Here is a 24501-nt window from a genome sequence, read left to right on the forward strand (position 1 = left end):
GAGCTGCAGAGTCCATCACTGGCACCTACAAACCCCCTGCCCACACACCAGGCTTCCCAGATTCTCCCACTCCCTGGGGACCACACCAGCCCCTTCCCCATCCCTTAAAAACCAAAGAAACCAAACAACAAAAAGATTAATTACCACATCAGGAGCACTTCGCTACCTGCAAGCAGACGAGACACGGCAGCAAGTCAGCCCGGGGGCCGAGCAGGGACAGACCCTCCCTGCAACCCGCAGCTGCCCCTCATAGCCCCGCCGGCCGGTAATTGGGCCACCCAGCTGGCTTCCATTTGCCACCCGACGCGCCGGGCCGCCCCGCGCTGAGGCCACGTGCAGCCCCCGGCGCGCGCTCCCGGTCAGCTCGGGGGCGCGACGGGGGGGCGGCAGCGGCGGGTGGCGCGGGGGTCCCACCGGGGTCCCGCCGAGGGTCCCCCCGCCCGGCTCTGCAGGGCGCCTGCAGGGCGCTAGGGGGCAGCAGTCCCCGCGCCGCGCCCCGCGGGCCCGGACGGCACGGAGGCCGCCCCGGTGCTCGGGACTCGGGCCCGGCCGGCGGGGGCGCCTCCCCTCGCGCGCTGCCGGCGGCCCCCCTTGCTGCGGGCTGGGCCGCCCGGCCGAGGGGGCAGCGGGGCCCTGCGGGCTGTGGGGGGTTGTACCCCACGGGAAGCGCTCAGATACTCGTGCGTAAACGCTCTGGTTTCTGCTGTGGTATCTTGCACGTGCCGGTAGCATGGAGCAGCGTGTGCTGTACTCCGCGGTGGAGGCCGGGCTGAGCGGCGGGGCTTTGCACCCCGAGAAACCTTCACTCGCCAGAAACGCCCGCGGCGACCGCCAGCGCCAACCCGCGTCCCCGGCGAAGGCGAGCGGCACCGGCGGGTCTGCGGGGACCCTACTGCCCAGCGCCCGGCTCGGCGGCTCCGGGACCGAAGGGCGCCTGCAGGGTCCCCGATGTCATGAAGAACGTTCCCTCCGGCGGGCACCAGCGGGGCAGGATCGCACCCAGGGCTCCGCCAGCTCACGGCATCCCTGGGGGACGATGGCTGCGGTACGCCCGCCGGGCAGGGGAAGGGTGGCCGTGGAGGTGAGGGTCCGCAGCTCGCCTGGGGACGCTGTCCTCTGCACACCTGACCCCATGGGACTGCAGGGGGGAGCGTCCCACCGTCCCACCAGGCTTTCCCCTTTCTGTCTTTCACTGCTCTTCTCAAAAACTGCCGTCTTGATGAAAAACAACAAAATTGACTCCTTGATTCAAAATCAAGTAAATGAGGCAGACCGGGGGTGGGGGTGTGGGTGGGGGTGTGTATTTGTTTTTTTGGTTTTTTGTTTTTTACCAAAATGTCCATTGATAGGAAAGTCACTTCCTGGCAGTTCTGGCCCATAATTAACAGTCATCTTCATACGCAAGAGCTGTGCTTCTTCCAAAGCGTCTGCCAGATGCCCTTAGCAAAACATAGAGAACTCCCTTGACAAAACAAGTCTGAAATGTGAGGGAGGTTTTGTCTTGGGCAAGATAGAAGATATTCTTTGCAGAGAGGATCGAATGGGGACATCGTTTCAGACCAAGTGTCAGTGGAAACCTCGTGCCAGGATACTTGTGGTGAATCAAAAACTGGCCTTTAATTCAGTGGGATCAGTGGACACCAGTAAAATGTCCCGCAGCCTGATTGCAGTTGCAGGATCATCACTGCCTGCCTGCTGGGGCTCGTCTTCGATCCCCCTCAGTCAACCTGTACAAGCTGCTGCTCCTGTCCCCATCCCTGCGCACGATGGCAGCGTGGCCAGGGTCAGGCACCGCAGCCGTCATGTCTCTGCCATTGTTCTTTCTTTTGTCCACGAGCAGAAGCTACCTCCATCACCTGGCTGCTTCTCCTCCTCCTCAGCCTCACCGGCTGCCTCGCCATCACCCTTTGCTAGAATCCGAAAGATGAAATGACCTCCAAAGCATGGAATCGGGGCTGTGGGCAGGGAAGGACTCTGCTGGTGGTGGTACTGCCATGCCAGCTGTCCCCATGGTGGGTGGACAACCCATGTCACCAAACTGGGTTACCAGTGCAGCGAGGTGGGAGCCATGCTTCATCCTTCTTTTAGTCACCATCTCTTTTTTTCTTTTTTTTTTTTTTTTTTCTTTTTTCCCTGCCCTAGTGAGGAGCATTGCTAATGGAGATGTGTTTTCTGTTTTCCTTTTTCTACCTGCAACATATTCGGTGCTTTGCATTTTACCCTTCACTAATTCATTGCTGTTTTACCTTCCAGGTCAAACCTTACCAGTGCCAGCCACGTAAGGAGCAGAGCTCCTCTAGAGAGCTCACAAAACATGCTGGGTGCCAGATCTGGACAGGAGGGTGGAAAATGACAAGATGAACAGCCACTGTCTGCCGGGGGACCATGGAGGCAGTGCCAGCCAGCTGGCACAGCCCAGCACCGAGCGATGGCAGCAGGAGGTGATCCTGTCCCATGAGCGGTGTCTGTTGAAGTTGCCAGCAAAGGCCCTCTGTGCATGTTGTCCTTGGCCAAAAAATAGGCTGAGTGGGAGGAGAGAACTGATATCCCTGGCTGACATGGAAAATGGTGAAGGTTGTGCAGTGTCAGGGCAGGCTCGATGAGGCGAAGTATCTCCTCGAGAGGAGAAGTATCTCCAGCACATTACCAAAACCCCCACAGCTTATTGCCTACCACATTCCAGTAACGATCAGTCAGCAGGACTGATGCCCTGCCTGTTGCCAGCCCTCTGTAAAGCAGGCTGCAATGGTCCTGCCAGAGCATCCCCCATGGTGTCGAGCTGGGGCTGCCACTGGGGCTGCAGCATCAGGCGCCCAAGCTGGGCTGCTGCACTACACAAGGTGAACAAAATGTTCCTCGTGGTGGAATTTTTTTCCTGGCAAAGGCAAGTATTTTATTCTCAGAAGTACAAATTTATGGGTTCATTCCCCTCGTCAGAAAACATTAAAAAAATAACACTAATAGCTTTGCACTTCGTTCAGCCTGAGCCATGGGGAAAATGTAGCAGACACGCAGCCTCCAAACAGTAACAGCTTTTCATAGTGTCCTGGGAAATTAGGGGGATTTGAAGAGATCCCAAGGAGCCAGAGAGAGAAAATCCAATCTCATAGTTATCTCATGGAGGACATCCAAAGGCAGCCAAGATGCTGGAGACTGATGACCCAAGGTAAGCTGAGCTGGTTTAGACAAACTGAATTGCTGCCTGTTTATTTTCTTTACCACACGCGGGCTGGCTGCTGACAGGGACCGGTTTATGTTGAGCTTTATGGGCGCTAATTCCAGTTCAAACAGAACAGTTCACTTCATTAAAATCACTATGCATTTGTAAAAGAGGCAGGCGGGTCCTCCCCTGCTGGTCTGGTCCTGGCGTGAGGCGCATCAGCAGAGACGTCCCCACTCACACCTTCTTGCACCCTGACGCTCCTCTGGTTCTGCTTGTGACCTTATGTGAGCTCACCTGGGACTCGCACCATTAACGGCTCAGCCCCAGCCTGTGCTGCCACATGGCTTTTAGAGGGATGTTCCCACCGAGCTCATCTAAAGCTGTCACCTTCTGGACATACACAACGTAGTACACATATGGACACAAAATATGTTATTTATTGTGAATTTTGCAAAGACACATTTAAGCAACAAAATATACATTTGTGAACCTTTAGTTTTATACATAACAAATACATCTGCTACCATAGCAATAAATTAAATGTACATTATTTACAACAGACATAGGCCACCAGGAACTACAAAGCACCGCCTCTCTACATAAAAAATAAACTTTGTCAGATACATTTCTTCAAGATTTATTTTCACTCTATAAACTCTCTTCACATTCTAATGATATAAATTCAGCGTTTCCCTTTGCAGAATATACACAGTGCTACATTCATTAAAACATAATGAAAGCATGCTCTAGGACTGGGGGATGACAGACTCTTTGCCAGCTCTAGTGGAACAGAAGTTGGAACATCAGCAAAGCAATGTGAGTGCAAGGTGCGATCTGCAGAGGTGCTGAGCTCTGACCAGCCACTGGTTTTGAGAGAGGCTATCAGCGCTGAGCACCTCCCACAGCCAAGCCAAAGGCAGCCAAGAAACTTCAGCCCTGGTTTACAAGCCCATTCATGCCAGCAACATATCCTGGCCCCTTCACCTGCCATTCCTGAAGACCCTCAAAACTCTGGAAAGAAACCGAATTTGTGCTTAGGATCCCCCCTTTGCGCTCAGAAAAAAAGCACTTTCATGTTGTGCTTAAGTGTTAATCCTGTGCTTGACTCTGTGGGACTTCAAGAGGATGCAAGTAAATGCCAAGTACTTTCCTGAACACAAGCCCAGCCGGGGCAGCAGCTCCCTGCCAGCTCTCGCAGCTGCAAACCAGCGGCCAGGGCTAATACAGGAGATGCAGGCATCGGGGAGCAGGGCACCCTCCTGCTCTGCTGTGGGGATTCGGAGCCTGCAGCACCGGCACTGGGGAGGTGGACCTGGGCCTGACCAGCCTCTGCCCCCCACCACGCTCAGAACTGGCCCAAGCCCAGTGGCAGCCAGGGCACAGTGGGAGCAAGCAGGGCACCAAAACCCTGGTGAGAAGAGCAGTGACCCCTGCCACAGAAGAGACCTCCCCATGCAGCCAGGGGCTCCCCCGTCCTCCCCCAGCCGCCTTTCTGAGCCCCTTCTGCTCCGCATGCAAAGTCGCTTCCGAGTCTGGTCGAAGTTACATGCATGGAAACAGTGGGGATCAGAAAGGAAAGTGCACTGTCCAATATTTTTAGTGTCAGTTAAGGATTCTTTATTTTTATATATATATATAGTTATATATATATATAAAAAATCCCTTTTCTATACATACATATGTGCATGTGTGTGTGTCACAAGCACAAAACATTTTGCAATATATATAGAGAGGAACACCTTCACCCACTGCTTGAAGTGCAAACGCCTCCAAGGTTTAACACAACGGCAGGTCAGTCCCCAGCACCGCCACGGGACAATGCAGGGGTTGAAAGGAGCGCGGCACATGTGCACAGCAGCAAGGCGGTGCAGGCAGGCAGAAACCACACTACCACCCGGCCAGGGCAGGAGCTTTAAAAGCCCCGTTGCTATTATGGATGTTGCAGTAGATTTTTACAACCGGTTGTGCAGAGTCCTGTTGAAAATGTCCCAGATCACACAGAAGCTGGTGGCAAACCTTGTGCCAGACCTCGGCTCCCAGCCCCACTGCTGTTCCAGCGTGCTGGCATGGGGAAAGACAAATCCAGCACACTGCATCTCTCTTCCTGAAGCTTCACACTGTTCTGCCTGCCTGTTAATCCCATTTGAATAATTCTATAAATCAATCTAAGTCAAAAAGGAAAGTCACAGTTTCAAGTAAAAAAAAAAACAAACAACAAACCAAACCAAAAAATCAAAAACCCAGCTGACAGCAGCCATTGCATCTTCTGCTGAAAGATCTCACGGAGATCAACACCCATGCGAATGATGACGTCTACAGAATCAAGCAACTTCTCAGGGGAAAAAAGCAAAACCAAGAACAGACCCTCAAAGCAAGTCATTGCACCAGTCAGTATTTCACTGCGCAGCATAAGATAAACCAGACCAAAAGCTTCTAAGAGGAAGAACTGGGGGTGGGTTTGAAAGTGCTACTGAAGCGTCATCAGATAGAAGTGCTGAACAGCAAGGTGTGTGGAACCTGAGACATCTAGAGCTAGCTACGGACAGGGCTAAGCACACTGTGCTTTCCCTCTTTCAAAGAAAACCTCAAGATTTAAACTCTATTGAAATGCAACTCACTGAAAGCAGGAGGGAGTGTCCCCACTGGTGGTTACTGGTATTTCCTAGTCCTACACAGCGCACTTGCTGCTTGTGAAACTGTTCTCCGCCTTTAACCTGGCTCCTCTCCCATCAGGGCCACAGCCTTTTCTTTACAAATGGATAAAACACATGCACAAGTGGGAGCACCTATGTGCACCGAATAGTACGGCTGTCAGACAGTGGACACAAAGCCTCAGTCAGCAGAGCCGGTTCGGCTTGGCTTGGCTTTGCTCTGGTCCAGGGGGAGGTGGCGGGGAGGAGGGGAGGCCATGGTTTGCTTCTACAAGACTTGCCCCCAGAGAGAGAGGTGCCTCCTCCAGGGAGCAGCCGCGGCAGCTGCCTGGGGCTGCTTCTGGGTGTGCAAACCTGCATGCACCTCCTCACACTGCCCACCGGGTACGTTTGTGCCCCTCGGAGCTCCAGCTGTGTGAAGTTAACTTTGGCACTCAAAGTTCTGTTTCCATTAGGAATCATCAGGAATTCTTGAAATGAAGAACCTTATTTCATGGGGGGTTTTGCAAAGGTCGCACACTGTGCTAATGGGGAGGGAGCAGCTCTGCAGCATCGCAGTGCATCTTTCAAAGAGCTGGTAAGGGAAATCTATGAGCAATGTGAAATTCATGGACAGACTTCAATAAACTTTGGACAAAGTCCCGTAAAAGAGCAAAAGGGTTTCTTGGCATGTTGAGAGAGGTATTTTTTGGAAAAGGGTCTTATGGGGAAGTCACCTTGCAGAATTCATAATCATCATCTTTCAAAATAAACAAAATCCTGTTCAAAAGCTGCAGGATGGATTCTGCAAGGGGCGGAGCAGCCTGATGCCATCCAAATCCTGGAGTTTTATGCATTTGCTTGCCTGGTGATCCAAGCCGTAGGGTAAAGCAGAGCCTACCGGGTCAATTCACTCTGAGTACCAGTTCTGGTATTTAGATACACTACAGCTTTAGCTTTGGTTAATCTTTTCCAGGCCTGCACTCAGAGTTTCAGGCAGGGAAAAACAGGGAGGCTCTTGAAACCATGTCCCAAGTTGCCAAGAGGGGATGGGTTGCCCTTGGTGACCAGCTCTGCTGCCCCGGGACCAGTTTGCACGCTCTCCTCTTGTGCCAGAAACTGAGTAAGTACAGAGTAAGAGGCTGCATCTGCCCTAAAAGTTTTTGGGTAGCAAGCTGGAGCCGGGGGGGAGCAGGGGGATGAGCTGCTGCAGCCCACGTCACACTGGGAAGAGCCAAGGGGGCAAAGTCCACCCTGTTGTCTCCAGAGGAGAGTGACAGCAAATGATGGGGCAGGGGAACTGCCCCTCATCCAAGCAAATGTGATTTTGCCCGGACCATCTACCCTTGGAAAAAAAAATATATAAACCCCCGTTTCACCACTGACAACTGCAAATAAAGCACAGAGGGACCTGAACTGCACAGGGGTCCGTCCTGCTTCCCCCCTGCCCAAGAGGAGTCGGGACAGGGATGGACGATGCCTGCCCAGTACCCACCAGCCGCAGCCCACGTGGGTGTCCATGTGGTGATGCTGCCCAGCACCAGGGAGGGGACGGGGGGCCCCGGCCACACGCGTGTGCTGTGTGGCCAGAGACACGTCTCCTCCCGTGGTGTGAGGTTGGGGGCACAGGGCGCTTGCAGGCAAGGGGGTCAGCCGGTGGGAAGGTGGCTGGGTCCCTGTCGGGGCAGAGATGGTGACAAGGTGGGAGCTCCTTCCCGGCACAGAGGTGCAGCCAGGGGGTGAGGGCATCTCTCTGCCCGTGGCCAGGACCTGTGTTTTCCCACAGGATGTTGAAGAGTTTTCCCTTTGTTGAAACAAAAAATCTCTGCAAAGAAGAAAAGGATAAAAGTGTCAGAGCCTGTGGAATGGGAGCGTTCTCAGTCCTGCAGCAATGGCTGTGAAGTACCCATCCCAAGGAGGGAGTGAAGCCGCGGCAGTGCCCATCCCCAGGACACCAAGTCACTGCCGCTTCCAGGCCAGGAGAGCAGGGAACTCAGTGGTGGGTGGCAAATCAGGGCTTTCTGAGACCCGTGCTTTCAGAAATGGAAATTCCTCTCATTTCAAGTTGTATGGGCTCTTCTGCTCAGCTGGGAACTTCCTAATGAAAACCCACATTTCATCACATTGAAGGACTCCAGGAACTGGAGCCTGTGAGAAGAACAGTAAATAAATTCCCTGTGGCTTGCAAATGCCTCCTGCCTGAAAGCACCCACTGGTGCTGGTGGTCCCGCATGTGCTGGTCAGACAGTCCCCCAGCCACTGAGAGCCCTGGCTAACCACACTGCACTCCCTTCACCCCTGCTCACAGCATCCACCTGGTAAACTGGCCATTTCCACCTGGTTTTTGGAAGGTGGAATTTCCCACTCCACTTTCCCACCCGACTTTCCCACCCGCAGTGCAGAGCAAAGCACAGCAAACTTCATCCTGCCTGTGGAGATGGGCACAAGCCTTTCACAGTGGTTAACTGGGGAAAAACAAAACCTGCTGGGCTGTGGCCCATCGTCCTCCGGAGCAGGTGGCAGAAGCGCTGTGAGAGCACCTAAATGTACTGCAGAAAGGAACACGTAAAGCTACACAGCGGCACGGACGGGCACAGGCCTGTCAGTCACTAACCTCACTGCTTATTTTTTTTTATCTCACTGCTGCCCTCATCCATTTAGGATGGTTTAAGATATATTATTGATCACATATTTAATAACAAACAGTGCAGCTAGCCAAGGTGAGCTATGCACACCTGGCCACAGACGAGGCAAGTCACTCTGCACAACATCGTGGTACAAACACTCACCTTTTACAAGTTCATCACTTCTTCCTGCTAGTGGCTCTAGATGAAAAGAACAGAATACGAGTTGGGGTGCAAATGAAGGGGCAAGAAGTCATGAAATTCCTTCCCCTCCCTCCCTGACTGCCCCTCATGGGCTCTGCAGCCCTGGAAAGCCCGGACCCCCAGTACCACGTGCCCACAGCTGGGCAGGGCAGGGCAGGATGCGGCCACACAGCGTCTCACTTGGCGAGAACCACCGGCACCTACCGTACTGGAGCTGCCGTGGCTGAGCTTGTCAAAGCGAAACTTCAGGTTTGACCTTGGAGAGTTTCTGTTCTTTATATCTGCTGGAGGGAAGGGAAAAGCAAAGAAGAAAAGTAATATTCTGTGAAGAAAAGTATTTGCTGAAGCTATAGTGCTGTCTGCCGCTCGACCAGCCTGACAGCTCGGCACCACAATAGACTGTCATGAGTGCTACCAATATTTAGTCTGTCTTGGCTGAATGTTTGGGAAAATCTGTACATTAAATGTTTTTGATGGAACAAATTGAGGCTTAATTACATTTCACAGTCTTTCTACTGGAAATGCTACTGAAAGGGCTACAAGAAATGACTGTTTTGTATAATGTATGGGTGGATTTCCACGTTCTTGGCAGGAAATACACAAAATAAACACTTTAAACATTAAAAGGAGCTGATTTAATAGTTTAGAAAATCACTAATGAAATAAGGAGGACCACCTGTGGGGTGCTGGGATACAAAAAGCCAGCCAGACTGCACTCTGCAGCCCACCTTTCTTCTCGCGCTGTTCCCAGTTAAAGAGCTGCTGGGGTGGATTTGTGCCTCCCTGGCTATTTCTCAAACAGCTCCCAAGTTCATAATGTGCGTTTTCATTTGGATTGCAGTGCCTCCCGGCAGGCACTCTGCTGCATGAGGGAACCAAAGCCGCAGGGATCTGCGGGCGAGGGGTGAGTGCTGCAGACATCCCCCAGCACCGTCACCAGTGCCATCACTATGGGATGCACCAGCAAAGGGCCATTTCTGCCAATTTCACCCTGTTGAATTGCACCTCATTTTGCAAAGTATCTGACTGAAACGCATGGAGTCGCTGAGTGAGTTAGCAGTAGGGGTAATGGAGCCAAGATCAAGGGAAGCTGCCTGTTTATTAAATAATTTGTGAGTCATGGCTCAGACCTTGGAGACAGCAAGTTTCCACAACTACTGTACATGCCTGCCAGGGGAGAAGGGAGGAAACAAAGCCACAGCAGAAGCCACCTCTGCACTCTAATTTAGAAGGGAAACAAGTTCCCCATGGCAATACAGAAACAAAGCACATGGGGCTGTGTCTCCAGAACAGCCCCATCAGGATCAGGGTTTTGGGATGAGCAAGGGCTTGCCCTGCATCCCATGGGATGCCCGTCCTGCCAGGGTGAGCGAGGCCACTGCTTTGTCCCATCACCTTTGGCAGCCACCTGCAGCCCGGGTGAGGCTGAAGAGAGGGCTTCTCTGCCCCAGAGCTGGAGATCCCATCCCAACCTGCTGCTGCGGGAAGCTGGGGGCTTCCAGGAGCAAAGGTAGAGCTGGTGCCTCCCCCCAGCCCTCCCATGCCCCTGTGACCCACCTGTGGGGCTCCTGCTCATGATCACGGGGGTGGCCGCGGCCCCCATGCTCGGGCTCTCGCTGCCAGGCGAAGCGCTGTAGACAAACACGTCCTGCTTGAATGGCGATGCTGTAGATGGCTGGCTTCCCTGCACGGGCAGAGACCAGGATATGGCTTTCCCTTGTGCAGCCAGCTTTTCTCCCCACGCCCCCCTGATGCCCCACTGCATCCCTGCTCATAGCCGCCCTGCTGCCTGCCTGTGCTGGAGCAACCTCCTGGCCCAGCGTGCAGAGCACTGCCCAGTCCACGACAAGGCTCACAGGGCTGTCCCACCAGGCACCCTACCCTCCTCCTCCCCGCACCAGGGGACAGGATTAAGCCCCCCGATGTCAGTGGGGGGGAGGCACCCGGGAGGCCAGGGGGCACCTCCCCCTGACAGAGACCACCCACGGTCTGGAGGCAGCAGGGAGCCGAGGGGAGTGCAGAGCTGCGGGGTCCCGAGCCCAAGCGTGCCACAAGGCGGGTTCGGTGCCTACCACGCTGTCGTACTCCTCCAGGGTCTCGCTCTCCCCCGCCGTGCTGCTGAAGCTGCTGGTGCTCGAGGAGGAACGGGAGATGTTCGACCTCCCATTCTCTTTCAGCTTGATAAAGGGCCTAGGAAGAGAGGCGAGACAAAACGAAGGGCACGTGGTTGTCACTCAGAAAACTGCGTCCCTTGGTGTCCCTCAGGCTACAATGGTGGGGCAGACCCTCCTGCACAGCCCCGGGGCACAGCAGCTGCCGCAGGGATCAACCTCATGGGGTGCTTCTGTAACTAACCATTCCCAAAAGCATGGGATGAAGTGGCTGGTGGGTGCCGCCAGCAGGAGCCCCGGGCCAGGCTGACATCCCACTGGCAGGGAGGCACGGCCACCATGGGCCTCCCAGCTCCCATGCCACCAGAGTTTGGGCAACTTCTGTCACATACTGCTTTTGCTCTTCTTTTTAAAGATGCCTATTTTCAGACCATAAAGGAGCTCTGCTCATGAATCACCAGAATCCTCCTTTTTTTTTTTTTCTTCCCTTAGTATCAAGCTTATTTATAGTAAAACCTGGAGATGGTTTTGGTTGACAAAGTCCTTGATGGTCTGCTGAGCTCTGGTCAGAGAAAGATGGGTCCCGTCCTGGCTCACCTGTCTTTGCTGGGGCATATTTCAGGGGAGCTGGGGTTGGACGAAGTTTCCGATTTCATCTCTTGGGAAGAATGTCCCAAATCTGGTGTCTTCTGGGCTCCGGAAACACTGTCGCTGAGGGCACGAAGAGACAGGTTGCACGAGTTATACAAGAGACTTAAAAAGGATGGTCAAATTATAGTCCTTACCACCAAATGCTAAACTCTAAGAGTAACAGATGCTCTCTGGATACCACCACTTTGATCTAAAACAGAGGGAAGGGATCCAAGGCACAATTCCTCGAACACAGCACAAGCAGCTCTCATTGTTGGCTTGTGCAGAAAGGGGAGGCTGTGCCCCAGGCAAGGTTTCCAGCACCCACCAACAGCTTCTCTAATATTCAATGTGTTAATAGGGGGTTTTAGCTTTAGCAACCAGGACGCTGTCAAACTCACCACCTTGTCCTGCTCTCCGCCTGGCTCTCGGACCCCGTGTGCAGGCGAGGGAACAGCCCTGAACGGCGCTTGATGGGGCTCCTGGACTGGTTCTTAGCAGCAGCTGCTGTTATGGGGGGCTAAAAGCACAGAACAGTCCATGTTGGAGAGCAAAGCTCCTTCCTAGCAGCTCAGAAGGCTGAACATCCTATGAGAAATTGTGCTGCCCGCAACTCTGTCTGCACATCTAGAAAACATGTAATGCTACAATTGCTTTTATATCTCCTTTGTACTTTGGGGCTGAAAACCCCTGGAAGCTAATCTTCAGTTCCTCCACAAAACAAGCCAAATTTGAACAAAGCCCTCATAAAATCACGGTCTGCTCAAGCCTTCTCACCCTTACATTCACTGCCTGTGCAGGGGACTGGCAGGCTATGCCAGCGCAGCGCAGTGCCCTGCCAGGCAGGGGAGAAAGGGACGCACAGAGGGACAGCAGGACACGCAGCCGTGCTCACCGAGAAGGTGGTCTTGGTCACCTCGCCACTGTTGTGTGCAATGCCCCCACTGAGGCTGCCTGGGATGCCGCTGCCATGGTGCTTCTTCTGGCTGCCCACCATCGTCTCCATGGAGTGGCTGCGCACACGGATAGCTCTCTGTGGCCGGAGGGGAGAGGGGACAGCAGGTCATCACCACCCTGTGACGAACTGACCCCAAAACACCTCCCCAGCCCCAGGTCTTCCCCAGGCAGACTGGAGAGCAACCTGCCTGACCCTCCCCCCCCGAGAGCCGGCACACAGCAACAACAGCCCGACAGGTAAGAGGAGCAGCCATTGCCCCACACAGCCTGGGGACGAGCCGCCCCTCAGGGAGCCCCGCAGCCACGACAAGATCAGATTTTTCCCCCTTTGCCTCTGTGACGCCGGGTGCAAGGGCCAAGGACTGCAACTATGGGACCGGGAGCAGCAGACGCGAGCCCTGGAGTCCTGCCTCCTGGGCAGCCCCTGGCCGACCTCCCAAACCCCTCAGCAGGAATGGGGACCACAGCCAAGTTGTGAGCTGGTGTTTGGATGCTCACACCCCTCGCGATTCTTCCTGGACGTGGAGAAGACAGGTCCTGCATGGAGCCTCCTGCCCTGCCGGCTGCCTGTACCTCTCCTGTACACTGACAGACCTCTACAACCTGCCACAAAACACCTCCAGCGTTTGAGGCCTCACAGCTATGCAAAAGTACTTCTGTTCTTCAGCATGCTTATGCTTGAAAAATGTTTGGCCTGAATCTCTGCTGCTGCTGGATTGGCGCACCCATCTGTAAGAGACCCAGAGATGAGCTGCACAGCATCATCTCACGGCACCCACAGACTCTCCCTGCTCCCTTGTGTCTTCATTTCTCCCAACCAAGCAGCCCTCTGCCTTCACTCTTCACATCAGCCATGATCTCCCGGGCTCTGGACATGTTTTCCCCTGGACTGCCCTTGCCTGAGCTGTATCACCAAGCCTTGGAACAGCTTCCAGCCAAGAGCCCACCCGGCACCGCTTCTCCCGCTGCATCCCCGCTGCTGGATGCAGCTAACCAACGACCACAGCTGCTGCTGTGCCACACTCCTGTGAGCCAACCCCTCGGCCAAAGTGCCCCTGGTATCCCCCCTACCCAGGCTGAGGGCTGTGCTTCCTCCACAGCCTTGGGCACCTCGCTCACACTGCAGAGCACAGCCTCTTCCCAGCCACCCTGAAACATTCCTGTCCACTTTGGCACAGGCTGGCTTTGATGGGAGTGAGATGCTCAGTGCAAAGCTTTGTGCCCATGTTCCCACTGGCTGCCCTGGAGAGCTGGAGCCCCACCGGAGCTCCATGTGCCAAGGGATGCCCACAGCCAGGCATGCCTTCCCAGGCACGAAGAAGAGGCACCGAGTCCAACCCAGCTCTGTGGCAGAGCCCGGAGCCATGCTGTGCTGGGCCTGGGCACAACGGGACTCGCAGCCCCTGCAGAGCTCTCCACATCCCTTGGGAAAGGGCCGACGGCCAGGCTCTGCGAACACCAGCCACACAAGCAGGGGAAGAGGACTGCTGTAACCTGTTTTGACTCAAACAGTTGCAAGCAGAGCGGTGCATACCAAAGGCAGAGACCTGCAGATCCAAACACTCGTCTGGGTGCTTAAACAGGACCTGAGCTATTTTTTTAAAGTCTTCTCTCAGTTGTTGTCCCAGGCACATACAAATACAACCATGAGATCTTTTGAAAGTCTGGCACGTGCTATGAAAAGCAGCAGTGAAATGCACAACTTAAAAAAGAACAATCTATACCCGTATTTTAATTACTGCAGTCACCATAGAAACGAGCCCAAACTGGACTGTGATGCCAGTGTGCCAATTACAGGGAAGTTTCTCTCCACAGCTATTCCCTCTGAACTGCTCCTGCGCTACCCACCACGCCGTGCCTAGCTCTCCTCCAGCCCCCTGAATCCCATCTCAAGGGAAAGAGACTTTGGAGGAAACAAGCCACCAAGGGCCAGATTTCTGGAGGTGCCCGGCACTGTATCCATGGCGTGGAGGCACCGCTTTGCTGCTGGCACCAGGGGTTACCGAGCTGCAGGCAGACCTGCACCAGGCTGAGCCTGTGCCAACAGCCCTGCGCGGTCCCCTCCTGCACATCCAGTAACAAACACCAAGCAAGGGTCCGTCAGACCTGATTTATTAGGGTCAGCAATCCATACAAAACCCGGCAGTGTTTGCAAATAGAAGTAACCGGTGGCTTGCTCTCTGCCAGCAGCTTCGGCGGGTGCTCGTGCCCTGCAGGCAGGGATCTTTCTGCCTGGGCTGCGGAGGCTGCGGAGCTCTGCAGGGCACCCCAACACCCCGTGCCAGGGGGGCTGGCCAGCGGCTCCCCTCCCCGCAGCAGGGAGGCGAAGGCACCCCTCTCTCTTGCTCAGAGCCCGGCAGAAAGGAACTCCACGTTTCTCTGAGCGGCTGGGGATGAAGGGTCCGTGGGCTGGGTCACGGGTGTGAGGCACCGGGCAAAAGGAAACTCTGGGCATCAGGTCTCACCCCCTCCCAGCCCTCTTATTTACCGTCTCTCCTCTCCCCCATTCACTCTGACAGCGTGCGGTGGAGGACATAAGCTAGCAGGCAGCCCAGCAGCGCAGTCCCGAGGCAGCCGGGCAAACGCAGCCCAGCCCGGACGGCGGAACTCACCGCCTGCCCCGGCACACCCTGCAACGCCAAGAGAGCAAAGTCCACTTTCTCGTACACAAAAAGCATGCAAAAAAAAAAAAAAAATATTTAACATCATGGTCTCAGACCCTGAAGTGAACACTGTGATGTAGGACTGCACAGCACCTCAATTTCTGTATGTCTTGTACCTAAACAAAACACACCTAAGCCCCCACCTCTGGCCACAGCGGGTTTCAGGGAGCTGCTCACCCCTCTCTGCAGCCTTGGGCGCAGGATGAGGTGACTCATCCTCCCGTGACAATCTGTCTGTGCTATAGAGGAAACTGTGCCTGTAAGGTAACTGCAGCAGCTGTTTCCGTGCAGCCACAGCCAGGGCAGCTCCCCCTGCCCAGGACGGGGATGGTCACCCCATACCAGCATCCCTCCCTGCTGTACGTGCAGCTAAAGCTGCCTCTGCCCGCAGAGACGACATGCCAGGGGCAGCATGGGGAGCAGCATGGGGGGAGCTGCACGGGCCAAAGCACAGCCGCAGGCATCATCATGCAGGGATGTGGTGCCCTGGCTTCGGGGCTCTGCTGATCACCCACCCACGGGTGCAGCCTGGGTTTTCACCTACCAGGCCTTCCCAGCTGCCTCCCCATTGCTGTCGCAGCCTCACCAGAGATGTCTGGCACTGGCTCATCCCACAAGAATCAGGCACTGCCCCCCTCTCCGTTCCAAGGGATGTCACCTGCTGCCCAGCTCGTCACTGTCCCTACTTCCATCAGTTGCTCAGTTTCCTCCACATCATTCTACCTCTTTTTCTTCTCCTACAACCCAGTATCCCTTCTCTACCCTCACACTCACCCAATCCCCCTGGCACACCCAGCACTGTTTCCCCTCTCCACACTCGGCACCTTTCACTGTGCTGAAAACAGGAGACATGATGACGACCACCACCTCCCACGCACGTGCAGTGGCAGCTGGCCCTGGCATCTCTGCCAGGACAGGCAGCGTGCCACGGCGACCCCGAGCCACAGCGGGTCAGCCAGCAGCCCAGGGCCACGAGCAGGACTTGCCCTGCAGCTGCACAGCCCAACTGCAGGCACAGCCCGTGTCAGGGTGCTGGCCCTGGACCAAGACGCCTCCCGAGACAAGGTGATGCCACAGCATGCCGGCGTGCTCCGCAGGTGCCCAGGGGGTCTGGAGAGGTCAGCACTCACCAATGCAACCACGTCAGCCTGTGCCTGCTCCCACTGGGACCACTTGGGTGTTTGCTGGCTGAGCAGGCAGTGATGGCAGTGAGCTCCCACCTCCTTCCACCACCCTGCTCTCAGGGGACCCTTCTTGTCCCCCAGCACCGCTCATCCACACCTTCCACTACAGTGTGCTTTGCCAGCCCTGAGTGCATTTTAACTCTGCTGTTGGCAAGGGACATGGCTTTACCTTGAAAGACTCCAGAAAGCCCCCATGACCCCCATTCTCCAGCTTGTCCTCCTCAGGCCCCAGCCCCAGCATGGTCTGCGTGTGCCCGTGGAGCTCATCGTGAAGGTTGTCCAACAAGGCAGCCCGTGTGCGGTCCTGGGGGGAGGAGAACGGGCTCAGCTGGGGGCCTTGAGGGAGGGGCAGCGGCACTGACCCATGGGACCCTCTCGAGGGGGGATAAGCCACTGTCCCATGGGTCAGTACCGCTGCCCCCACCCCACGCGGCCCCACAGCCCCTGAGTGAGCCGAGACACGTGCACGCTCTGGTCACTTGCCCCAGCAAGCACAGACACAGCCCCGCCAGGGTAACGTGGCTTTGAGAAGGACTGGGGAGAGCCCCCCGGCACCCACCACAGCACTGGGCAGCGTTACCTCCAGCTTAGCAAACTTGTCGGACTTGCAGCAGGCGTTCTCCGCATTGATGAGTTTGGTCAGCAGGAACTCCCGGAACTCAGGGCTCTGAGGGGGAGAGAGCCAAGTTGGAAAACACCCACCGTCGTAAGACTTTCTGCACCTCTGGTACCTGAGCTGTGTCCAAAACCAAGCTCACAGCACCCTGCAGCCCCCTCCAGATGTGGGAGCACTGGTGGCAAACCCCAGATGGGCTTGGGTGCCCTGCTGCACTGGCTGTCACCCCGGCACTGACGCAGGTGCCCCGGCAGCAGAGCTGCAGCTGCTGCCTTGCACAGGTTACACTATGCCATGGTACACAGCCTTCTGCCCTACCAGAAACCCCACGGGCACCACTAGAAATCAAAATAAATGCATGTAAATTCCAGAAGTCATTTTTTTTCCTAAGCAGGTGTGCTTGGAAACACCTCGGACATACATATCCGGGTTTTTTATAGCTTGGAACATGCTTTCCATCCCAGCTCTTACCTTCTGGAATACTGGTGGGCTTGGCAGGGGTGGGCCAAAGGAGGGGACGTCTTCCCGGGCCGTGACCGATACCTGTGGAGCCAAGAGACATGTTGTTCCCATGGGTGCAGCAGGGCAGCCCCCGGTGCAGAGGTGTCCATCTCCTGGAGATGGTCTCCCCAGCCCAGCTCCGGAGAGCCAAGGGACATCCCAGAGCCCTCGCCCTGCCAGAGGGACCACTCCTCCCCAGCCTTCATGAGTCATCACTCCTGCTTTCCTGAGAGGCTTAACCGTTTCCATATTTACTTCCCACTAATTCTGTTTTCATTTCTGGCTCTGGATCTCTTACTGGAGAATAGAGGTAACAGGGTTTATGCTACCTACACTCCAGTGATGGTTAGATGGGTATGAGCTGTTCTAAGGCTTATTCAAATACTGAGCAGCATAAAAAATCTTTAGCAAATGAGGATGCTATTATACATGCACATAGTTTATACCTGTATGTATGTATACACCCACATTATATAACAATGCATACATAAATGTACATGTGTGTGTCTGTATATCTGTTTAAATTACACATACACGTGCCAGTGAGGTATAACACTGGTTGTATCACTGAGCACACAGGTGGGCAGGGCAGCCGCCTCCAGACCTCAGCCTGAGATGTCAAAACAAAAACCAGCACCTGCAAGTTGAGATTCCCTCACCTTGTACGCCGTGTTATCTGCCTCGGGGTTTTCCACCTGCACGACAATGTAGGCATGCAAGAAGTTGGAGGCGATCATGTCTGGGACAAACGGCGTGTTCTCTTCTTGGAAGATAATTGCCACAATGTCATTGCCAATGTGCCTCTTTCTCTGGAGCTAAGCAGAAAGGGAAAACATTTGGTTGGTAGAGCCAGGCGGTCCCGCTCCCTCGGCAGCAAACACCGGCTCCAGGCACACAGGCTGCCGCACACCGGGGAGCCTGCGTGGCTGCTGCCTGTGCCGCCCGCCAGCCAAGGATGCCGCGGCGCTGGGCATCCCGGCGCAAACAGCGCAGCCTGGCTCAGATGCTTCTGTGCAAGGAAGCTCATCTCTTACTTGTTGCATGTCTCCTTCGGTAAAAGGCAGCTTTGTAGAGACGTGAAACATTATCTCCCTGTCCCTGAACACCGTGTACACAGACTCTGCTCCTGTCTGTCCGTGGCTGACATCCAGACCTCCTCGAAAACTGGAGATGAAGAGAAAGGCGGGGAGAAATGAAGAAATATTAATTGAAAGCTTAGCAGAGACTGCCAGTGGCTGTCAGGGAACAGGGTGATAGAACAAACCAGCTCGTTTATCTTTATCTAGTAGTGAGAAAATGGGAAAGAACAAACTGTGTGTCATCTATTGCAACCAAGCATCACCGTCAGCAGTCTGAAATGCAGGGTGCATGGTGGAGCAGTGCCGGTCGGCCGGGGCTGACTGCAGCTGTGGGCACCAGCCATGGGAGCAGCGGTGCCGAGAACTGCCATGGAGGCTGCCCGCACCTGCCTGCCCACAGCACTCACCGGCAGTGGCGGGTCTCTGCCCACACCGTAGCCGCTACAGTGACCACCCTGCAGGCACGCCACGGCTGAGCCCGCAGCACCAGACAGGACCGCTTCCATACGAAGTATTTTTAATCTATGGCTGAATATAGCCAGATTTTCTCACAACCTCAAAAGTGCAAGAAAGGAACTTTTTCTCTCTTGGCAGCTCCAATTTTTTTTCAGAAAACTCTCCCAGCTTTGAAAAACAAGCCAAAGCTATATTTGCTCCTGCTCTGTACATCCCGCTCATGAGTGAGATGACTTCTGTTCTCGTATGGTAGATATTTTTACATATGACATGGTCTCTTGTTAAATGTATTTGTAAAATCAGTCTTTTTATTTAACTTACCCTTTGAAGTCCTGGAGCATTATGGTGTCTCCCAGAAAACTTAAGAAGTTCTTGAAGGCAGCGCTCTCTTCATTGTTGCCAAATAACTCCTCCTCTTGGGTCTACAAAACACAGGGTGCACCTTTTGAAAGCCCCAGCCCCAGCAGCCCACCCACCCGGGCTGCGCGGCACACGCTGACACCAGCTCCCAGGGAAGGAGGAGGGTCTGGCCATGGCTCTGCCACTGTGTCACTGGTCTGATGGAACTGCAGAGGCCCCTGCACTGCCTGAGCTGAGCGTGACCAAAGCCACCATCGCCAGCAGCCACCACATGCCAGGACAGCCTTGCACCCTGGGGAGGGACCTCCTGGGGCTGCTCCTCTATTGAGCTGTGAGCGGTACGGACACAACTCATGTGAAAGGTCCCTTTGGAATGTGCCTTCTGCACATCACCCTGCTCTGAGCATCTTCTTAAAATCAAACCTTGCTATCAGCAAGCATGCCACAGCAACAGAGAAAGGAACCCATCCTGCCCCAGCTCGGACAGTGATTTCTGCTCAGGTCACCTCTCCCTGCCCGCCCATCTCCTGCCACCTCCTGCGCCAGCCACAGGGTCCTGGGGGACGTGACCAGCACTTCACGCCAGGGTGCCACACACAGCCACAGGCTGCTCCCCACCTCTGCTCTCGCCAGCTGGCACCACCGTGCTCGCCACCAGCACTGGCCATGGGCCAGTCACAGCCCGCTCAGCCACCAAGACACCCAGAAGTAAAGCTGCTGAAAGCGACTTCTGACCAGCAGCAGGGACCTTAGGATAATGTCCAGGAAAACCCAAAACACAAATGAATCCTCCACTGGAAAATCCAAGTCTTAATAATCCCTTGAATGCTATATTTCAAAACAATGAGACCCTAATTATGGTCTTGCATGAGTTACTCAATCCAAAATAAAATGCAATATGTAAAGATAATTAAGAGTGTCTGCCAGAATAATCTTCGGTGGGTTATAAGACAGCTGCCTCTGCGCTCCCCATCCGGAGTCCCTCTGCTAATGACAGCAGTTTTACCAAATGCATGTCTTCATAGCCCACAGTCCTCCAAGACAAAAGTAACTGCTTTACTGTCTAAACATGTATCTGATTAAAATACCACGTCTGCTAAAATCCATTTTCACATCCACTTTTCCCTACAGCAGCTTGTGGGTTGATTACCATACTGAACTTTTCCAGTCACATCATTTTTTAATGAGTTGGGGAAACATCCAAGCACTAGGAAATGCATTATTAGTGAGGACACCCTGTAACACGTGTTGCACGTGACACAATTAACTGCAGGGCCAAATCTGCACTTGTGAAACGCAGATCTCTGGCCAGCAGGGATGTGCTCCACGAGAATGGCACAGGGATTACTCACCTGCCTGAACTTCTGATAGATCACGCCGAACTTGAACGTGTTGTTGACCTCATGTTCATCATAAGACACTATCATCTGGGACGCCTGCAGTAAAACAAAACACAAATTATTTCACTTTGTAGTTCAAGATACAATGTCCAGAAGAGCAAACCCTGGCAGGCAGAAGCCAAATTTCCACATAATCAGGCCAAAAGTTTTTAACAGTGGCCTTGGTTTTGGCCATCAGCATCCTCGCAGCTGCCGCTGCCGACAGTCTGCCTGGATGCCCGTGGGCTTCGGGTGGGCACGAGCTGTGGCCCCAGTGCCCAGGCATGGCAGGGGGTGTGGGGAGCCCTGACATCTTGCAGGTTTTCTGGGCGAAGTTTGGGGGAAGTTGGGTGCAAATAACTGCAGTTCCTGCAGCACACCAGCTCTGCGGTCCCAGCCCTGCTCCTAGGTACTGAGTCAGGACGTTCGTCTCTCCCATGTGGGCATTGGCTGTTCTCAAATATCCAGATAAGGTGTGAGAACAACACCCATAATGACAACGGAGGAATGAAATCGGCTTGACCTTGGCTACATCAAAGGGTGGTGAAACTGCATTGTAACTTCATGCTGTGCCTGCCACAGGAAGGTCTTCCACATAAAAGGTACTTGAAAATGATGGATTTGCTCTGTAACTTCCTGGGAGCAGGTCTCTCTGGCAGCACAAGAGTGCACATGAGAAGAAGTGATCCCAGAGCAGGCAACAAGTCAGTCTGGGTATGTCACCGGTGGGGACTATCACCCAGATAAACCACTCCATCCCCCTCGGTGACCCACCCGCCTCTGCAGCTCTTCCTGCAGGGTTCCTCAAGCACAGGCTCAACCCATCTCACCAGGTTTCAAGCAAACTTTGAGGCATCAAACAAGATCCAGGTTGGTTTTATACCCCACAGATGGTCACCTTTCCCTCCTTCCCCAGGATCCGAGGGCAGATTAATACCAAAGTGCCATCAGTCCTTGGTGGCCAGTTGACAGAACAGACGATGGCAAGCAGATGGCCGTGAGGCAGCCCGCTGCCCAGAGGCACGTACGGCACGCCACCGCCACACTGCTCACACCCCCCGCAGCTGTGCACAAAGGCACAGAGCTAGAAAGATGCAGTACAAATATCCATGCTCTGTATCAAGGTAGCCGGTGGATCTTGGAGAAAAGGGGAGAACCAAACTTATCTGACCTTCTCTGCCGAATACATCACTGATTGGGATAAGCTACCTCACCTTGGGGTATAGAACCGGGTTAAACTTCAGCCCGGAGGCATCATCGCAGAAGGCCTGCGGGCAAGGGGAAAGAGCAGTCAGTCCAGGTCCTCAGATGCATGGAGCAGACACCCCTGTCCTGCTGAAACTCCATGGCAAGGCTAGGAATGTCTTACAAAGGAGCCCAATCCAGCCCCTGACTGCAGGAGCTGCCCTTTTCACATCCTCTCATTGGGATGCCCTGTGGCCTGCCTGGTACCTGACTGAGGATGCAGCAAGACAAGTCCCAGGTCTCTCCATGGGTCAAAGGTGCTGCTGCTTCCTCACCCCTTCCCCCAGGTATCAACCAGTGACCTGCCCATCAGTGGGAAACCAACAGCAGGGCCAGTACATACCACCACCCACTAAGTGCTCCTGGACCCAAGAGCCCAGGCACTGCTGCCCAACGCTGCCCAATGCCACCCAACACTGCCAACATCACCCAACACTGCCCAATGCCCCCCAACGCTGCCCAATGCCACCCAATGCCACCCAAACTGCCCAACGCCACCCAACGCTGCCCAATGCCACCCAACACTGCCCAACGGCACCCAACACGCAGCAGCACAGGCTTTGCTGCGGGTATCCCAGCCCAGCCTGGCATTTTACCTTTGCAATCTGGGGGATACTAGGGAGCTTGCTAAATCCTGCCAGGGGGATCCTTTCATGCAACGTCTTCACTTTGGACCTAGGAAAGAAACAAAACCAAGCAGGTGTTGGGGAGTGTCTAAGGCAAAGAGACGCCAGCTGCAGCCCCGCGTTCACCAGCCTGTGGTGGGCACGCAGCGGTGCTCTGCCAGCTGTTAGGAAACTATGTTCTGCTGAATTTGCTGGGCCTGCTTAGCAAGCAAAGGCTCGATTTGTCTTTTCATCTCTGCAGCTCTTAAAATATTCATAGTTTGGATGGAAATGACACAACGGTTCAGATGTGCCGAGTCTTGTCAGCTTACAGAGGGATGGCGATAGATGTGACTGGTATTATCCCATGTCACAGAGAGGTTTACACTCAGTTTCAGCAGGTTTAGCAACAGATCAAAGTCTCGTATTTATTATCAGGGGTGAGACAGTCCCAGTACAGAAAAAGTAAAAGGATAATGCCGCTGCTTCCCATCCCACCCTGAGCCCCTCCACGTGCGACAGCCAGTGTGCTGCCAGCCCAACTTTAGCATTTACTGTAGAAACAAAACAAGGGAATCCCAGAAGAAAATATTTTATTACACAAAGCTTTTTTTTTTCCATACCTGAGTATAATCCTTAAATATTCAGTGCCATCTGCCTCCTCACACTTAATAGAAAGGATCAGATTTCCAAGGCTGCTGGCTGTACAATAAAAATTTAAATGATCCTAAAAATAGAAAACAGCATGTTAGTGGCAAGGGAAGCAGCTTGCCAATGGCAAGGACACTGCCCTGCACCCTGGTTGGCAGCAAAAGACTCACTTGCATCCTGACACCCCCCCATCCCTGCACACTCGCACCCCCTCCTTGCTGGGACCAGGGCTTTAATCTCTCTGCCCGTGGACTTTAGCACTCTGCTCTCAGCTTTGTTCAGAGGGAGAAAGAAGATTACAAGGCTGTGAGCAAGAGGACAGGCAGGTGGCTGCTGCGCCGGGTCCCCCGAAACCAGCCGAGCCCTGGCCCCCCGATGGGGCAGGCTCAGAGCCCACATGCCCACCCGGTGTCCGGGGGGGCCCTGCTGGCTGTGGGGGCTGGGGCAAAGGCTGTGTGTGTGCTCATCACTACTGGTCGCCTCCTCTCCTTGCAAAGAGGGAAGTTGCAAAATTTGCCCATTTTGCTCACAATTTTAGAATTTCTTTTTTTTTCTTGGAGGGGCTGTGTGCAATTTTCAGCTGACTGATTGCCCCCTGCAGCGGGGCCACCCACCTTCCCCAGAAAATGCTTCCTGTAGGCTCTGGCCTCTCCTTTGCACTCTAGCTTGTAGCCATAGGTGCTGGGGCTGAGGTTCTCCTCTTCCTCCTCGCAGATGCTGCTGTCGGATGACGTGGGGGTGCCAAGGTTTTCCGGGTCTTCGATCCAGTATCCCCCGAACTGGGGCAGGATGATCAGTGGGTAGGGGCTGCCCTTCTCTAGGATCTGCAGAGACACATGCTTCTGAGGGGTTGAGCAGGACTGGGGTGCAGATGTGGGGTGCATGGGCTTATCACCCCATGATCTGCCCCTTCTCCACCCCCTCCCACAGCAGCCCCCAGCCCCAGCACTGTGGAGGGTAAATCCAGCCCCTCTAAACCTCTTCTCTCTCTCCTAGAAGAGAGCATGCGCTTCTAGGGAAAAGCAGCAGCCACAAAGGTGGGGAGGGGGAACACGCTTTGTGCAGCTCCTCTCAGAAGCAGGATCTCCACCAGTCCCCCCGTTATCGGCAGTTCTGAAAAGGCATTGGCTGGAAGGTGTTCAGGGTGGTCCATGGCACCCACCTCATCGATGCTGGGGTACGGGATGTAGTCTTCCTGGAAAAAGGAATCAAACCACCACATATGACCGTCTGCTCCCCACCAGCCGTCCCTTAAGACCACAGCCTTGCACATCCAGCCAGCTGCACTGGTCCCTCCTGTCCCCACGCCCTGCGTCGAGCACGAGGCAGTAGCAGGGAGCGATGGGGCCACCGCACTGCCCAGGGATCCCTCCCCGCCCAGGGGTCTGCCAGAAAGCGCCAAAGCAGGGTAAGACCTTTTCCAAAGGGTTCTCCATTACCAGT

General features: G+C 54.5%; 1 protein-coding gene across 17 annotated transcripts in view; it reads right to left on the bottom strand.

Moving 5' to 3' along the window:
* Positions 1-3582: 3582 nt before the first annotated feature.
* The window catches only part of RAP1GAP2 (RAP1 GTPase activating protein 2), an 80330-nt gene continuing 59411 nt past the window's right edge, over positions 3583-24501 (bottom strand). For 13 of the 17 annotated variants that reach the window (XM_056335953.1, XM_056335980.1, XM_056336082.1 and 10 more), the window contains 20 exons: positions 24221-24253; positions 23673-23882; positions 23031-23134; positions 22399-22477; positions 21772-21825; positions 20531-20614; positions 19140-19240; positions 18318-18447; positions 17943-18098; positions 17254-17325; positions 16747-16833; positions 16336-16470; positions 12258-12395; positions 11764-11882; positions 11330-11443; positions 10694-10811; positions 10179-10305; positions 8826-8905; positions 8583-8618; positions 3583-7618 (listed from right to left, as the gene is read on the bottom strand). In XM_056335953.1, the coding sequence (XP_056191928.1) occupies positions 8610-8618; positions 8826-8905; positions 10179-10305; positions 10694-10811; positions 11330-11443; positions 11764-11882; positions 12258-12395; positions 16336-16470; positions 16747-16833; positions 17254-17325; positions 17943-18098; positions 18318-18447; positions 19140-19240; positions 20531-20614; positions 21772-21825; positions 22399-22477; positions 23031-23134; positions 23673-23882; positions 24221-24253 (1950 nt within the window). In that variant the 3' untranslated portion in view covers positions 3583-7618; positions 8583-8609. The remainder of the gene's footprint in view (positions 7619-8582; positions 8619-8825; positions 8906-10178; positions 10306-10693; positions 10812-11329; positions 11444-11763; positions 11883-12257; positions 12396-16335; positions 16471-16746; positions 16834-17253; positions 17326-17942; positions 18099-18317; positions 18448-19139; positions 19241-20530; positions 20615-21771; positions 21826-22398; positions 22478-23030; positions 23135-23672; positions 23883-24220; positions 24254-24501) is intronic. The other 4 variants (XM_056335962.1, XM_056336047.1, XM_056336008.1 and 1 more) reach the window with 2 other exon arrangements.

The sequence above is a fragment of the Falco biarmicus genome, chromosome 1, assembly GCF_023638135.1.
Source record: "Falco biarmicus isolate bFalBia1 chromosome 1, bFalBia1.pri, whole genome shotgun sequence".
Lineage (NCBI taxonomy): Eukaryota > Metazoa > Chordata > Aves > Falconiformes > Falconidae > Falco > Falco biarmicus.